This window comes from Sebastes umbrosus, chromosome 6 (genome assembly GCF_015220745.1).
Source record: "Sebastes umbrosus isolate fSebUmb1 chromosome 6, fSebUmb1.pri, whole genome shotgun sequence".
NCBI lineage: Eukaryota > Metazoa > Chordata > Actinopteri > Perciformes > Sebastidae > Sebastes > Sebastes umbrosus.
The window spans coordinates 20,114,347-20,118,739 of record NC_051274.1 but is presented as its reverse complement, the minus strand read 5'-3'; the positions used below and the strand labels follow the sequence as shown (position 1 = coordinate 20,118,739).

Here is a 4,393-nt window from a genome sequence, read left to right as displayed (position 1 = left end):
GAGACTGTTAAATGTCTTGTTTTGTCCACAACTCAAAGATATTCAGTTTATTGTCATAGAGGAGTAAAGAAACCAGAAGATATTCACATTTAAGAGGTTGGAATCAGAGAATTTGCACTTTTTACTCAAATCGATTAATCGATTATCAAAATAGTTGGCGATTAATTTAATAGTTGACAACTAATCATTTGATCGATTAAGCTCTACATTGTATTAAATTATTAATAAATGGATTTTGGTGCTCAGTTTTTTTCAGAAAAGATTAATTAGAGGATGATCCCGATTAATTAGAAAAACTAAAAAGACCATTGTCCAGGTGGAGGGATTTCTTGCAACTTAGTAACCCAAAAGGTCCTATTAATGACTTATTGCTGATCCATAAAGCATTAGTAAATTATCTATTGATGAGGTTGTTAGTTACAACTTCTAAAACTGCCCAACACTGCTTATTGACATGACATTTTCATGACAAAGGGAAAAAAAAGTGCAGAAATGTTAAATGTTACACTAAATGTTTCTGATGTTTGGTCTTTATGCTAATGAGGAAACCTTCAGTTTTCCTTAATATTACGTAGATATAGAGCATGCATTATGTAGAGAGACAGTAGATATTAGCCCTGGTTAGACAAGCTGAGCTTGAACTGATGCTCAATTTACTTGAGCTACAGTGTCTTTGAGAAACACAATCAGTCTCGAACACTGTTGTCACACTCTTTTCTAAATCTGACTTTGACCTCTGACCTCTTTAAAAAGGGGCTTGATTGATAGATAGATAGATAGATAGATAGACAGATTCAAAACCAAACCTATTCCCCTATTGTGTTGGTTTGGCTGACGTATGTTAGCTAATCGAAAAGAAGTGCCCAAGCCATGTTAAGCCTCTGTGTACTGTGTAATTCAGTGGATACAAAAACGTGTGACATTAACAAGCTATAATGCTCCTTCTATTCCATTAACCAGCAGGCGTGTGTTTAACTCTGATCCTAAAGCCACATTGTGCTACTGAACCCCTACTTCATTACTCAGGAGCAGCTGTAAACCCGGCAATCATGGAAAGTGCAGTCTTATGGGATATTAGACTGAATTATTGCCTTCACAATCCGGATCTACGGATTTGGTTTTCAAGAATTGAATGTCATGGTGTAGAGCTTCCCTCCTCTTATTGGGCTTATTAAGTGGGTCATATCCCTCTCGTCTCTCAGGCTGCACCAGAGCAGCAAACATGCAGCATTTGTAGAGGACTTGTTGGATTACTAAATTGATTTTTTGATTTTCTTTTGTTTTACATTTTTTGAAAGTGTTGACTTCACCTGTGGATATTTCAAACCTCAGTTCGATAAGTTTTGAGCTAAGGTTGTATAGATGGACTGAGTAAGATGGAGCACCTTTCCCCACACGATGGAAACTCCTCATCAGTCAACACGGAGCTCCTGTCTCCGACTGGCTACACAGTACTGGCCGTTATCATGGGTGTGTTGTCTGTGGCGGGGATCATCCTCAATTTGTTGGTGATCGTGGTGACAGTGAGACACAGACAGCTGAGGCAGCCGCTCAGCTACGCTCTGGTGAACCTGGCCATATGTGACCTGGGCTGTGCTGTGTTTGGAGGTGTGCCCACCACAGTAACCAGCGCCATGGGATACTTCAGTCTGGGACGTGTGGGCTGCGTATTAGAGGGCTTTGCTGTGGCCTTTTTTGGTGAGTCAATTCATAGCCAGTATGCATAGCCTACAAGTTTTATCCTAAAGAAGAGTTTGCATGTTACAGTATTACTTACATCTTGGTGTGTTCTAATTTGCACAGTGGTGGAAGAAGTCCTCAGATGATTTACTTAAGGGAACAGTGTGTAACATTTCCGGGGATCTATTAGCAGAAATGGAATATAATATTCATAATTATGTTTTCATTAGTGTATAATCACCTGAAACTAAGAATCGTTGTGTTTTCGTTAGCTTAGAATGAGCCCTTCATATGTGAGCTCAGGGGAACTCATTTGGTTGCAATCTGCAACCACACCACTAGATGTCACCAAATCCTACACACTGTACCTTTAAAAAAAAGTAGCAATGCACATATGTTAAAATACTCCATTAGTAAAGTAATCAAAATCCTATAATCTAACTAAAGTATTATCAACAGTATGTATTTAAATCTAAATATCAGAAGTGAAAATGTAGGAAAAAATGTAATATATATTACATTATTAGTTGTTAGTGCTAATGCATCAATGTACAGGTAGGATTTTGTAGTTGGTCGAGGTGGAGCTAGTTTTACTTTATACACAACATCTCCGTAGTTTAGTCCAGTGGTTCCCAACCTACTGTAGTACAGTAAACCGCACAATATTTCCCTTTGAAAGGAATTAAGTGGCATAAAATGGAAATACTCAAAATTGTACTTAAGTATAGTACTGAAAGCAACAGTGTGTGGCCTTTAAGGGGGCAGAAATGGATTATAATATTCATAAGCATGTTTTCTTTAGTGTATAATCACCTGAAACTAAGAATCATTGTGTTTTCGTTAGCTTAGAATGAGCCCTTCATATCTACATAGCGGGTCCTCTTCACGGAGTCCACCATGTTGCTCCGCCATGTTTCTACAGTAGCCCAGAATGGACAAACCAAACACTGGCTCTAGATGGGGCCATTCGCGTTTTAACGTTTACGCATTTTTTGGCATCGGCCACCATAACTCTCCAACATACACAGGAGAGGTTTCAGTTGGTTGCAATCTGCAACCTCACCACTAGATGCCGACAAATCCTACACACTGCACCTTTAAATAAATGTACTTAGTTACTTTCTACTGAATTTGCATGTCATTAATTACTAAATCACAGGATATTTTCCACCACAAATTAATTTAGTTTTACATATTCTTTCTTTTTTAGGTATAGCAAGTCTGTGTACAATAGGAGTCATTTCTGTTGAACGCTACATGGTGGTGTGCTATCCCATGGGTGCTGTCCTGTTCCAGACCAGGTACAGAAATGACCATCAGTATTTCACTTGGCAGCATCAGCCCGGACTACAAAACATCTGATTGCTCCACCAGCATGTGACGCACCGTCTCTGTCCTCCTCAGACATGCTGTTGCTGGGGTTGTGCTGTCCTGGGTGTGGTCGTTTGTGTGGAACACTCCACCTCTGTTTGGTTGGGGAAGTTATGAGCAGGAGGGCGTCAAGACCTCCTGCGCCCCGAACTGGTCCAGCCGGGACGTCGGGAACATGTCCTACATCATCATATACTTTTCCCTTTGCTTTGCTGTGCCCTTCTCCATCATCACGGTGTCTTACTTACGACTCTTGTGGACCCTACGTAAGGTGAGCGATGTAAATGTTGGGCATGTGGGTCAAGTGTATACTTTGGTTGCTTGTGCCAGCATCACAATAAGTCTTCATGCTTCTATTTTGCTGTCCTCTAGGTGACCAAGCTGCAAGTATCTGAGGCTGGCAGCACAAATCGCGTGGAGGTGCAGGTGGCTCGTATGATAGTGGTGATGGTGTTGGCCTTCCTGGTGACCTGGCTTCCATATGCTTCCATGGCCCTCGCTGTCATCATGGACTCCAGTTTACATATTGACCCCATCATCGCTACCATACCTGTCTACTTGGCTAAAAGCAGCACCGTCTATAACCCAATCATATATATTTTCATGAACAGACAGGTAATTCTCCATCATCACACACAAAGAAAAGAAACTTAGGCATTTACACTATTATTGACCATGTGCTGTGTGTGTGTGTGTGTTTCCAGTTTCGGGGATACGCTGTTTCCACTGTCCTGTGTGGGTGGAACCCGTGGGCCTCAGATCAACAAATGTCTGAGGATGAAACAACGGTTGCGTCTCTCAACAAGAGCCAAAGAGTCTCACCTAAACAATCTTTGAATGAATAAAAGTGTACATGGTCTCACTCCCGAGGCGGCATCACCAGAACTCCTGTCAACCCCCTCTACACTGGACTACAAGGAAACATTCATTTCACACATTTAAAATATCTAAAACAACATAAGTAGACGCATCAATCTTAACAGACTGATATGGATGCCAGAAATGATGGAGGCTGTATAAATTAATGTAGTCATATTTTAAAAAACATTAGTGTGTAGTATTTGGTGGCATCTAGTGTTAAGGGTGCAGATTGCAACCAAATGTGCACCCCTCCGCTCACTCCTCCCTTTCCAAGACTGCGATAACGTGAGCCGCTGAGTGCCAAACCGTTGTAACGCCGTTCACCTCGCTGAACGGCCATCCTTACAATAATGACACTACTTTAGGAGTAACTGAAGTCAGACGGCGGAAGGCGGTATCACGGTTTTGCACTCTGCGGCTCACGTTACCCCAGTTTCACAAGTGTGTTGGAGAACTACGGTGGCCTGCAGGTAACGTTAAA

General features: G+C 41.4%; 1 protein-coding gene across 1 annotated transcript; it reads left to right on the top strand.

Moving 5' to 3' along the window:
• Nucleotides 1-1,223: 1,223 nt before the first annotated feature.
• parapinopsina (parapinopsin a) lies at nt 1,224-3,936 on the top strand. The gene is made up of 5 exons (XM_037772006.1): nt 1,224-1,698; nt 2,891-2,981; nt 3,085-3,322; nt 3,424-3,666; nt 3,756-3,936. Exons 1-5 carry the CDS (start codon nt 1,377-1,379, stop codon nt 3,894-3,896), a joined length of 1,035 nt encoding a protein of 344 aa, XP_037627934.1. The 5' UTR covers nt 1,224-1,376; the 3' UTR covers nt 3,897-3,936.
• The last annotated feature ends 457 nt before the right edge of the window (nt 3,937-4,393 follow it).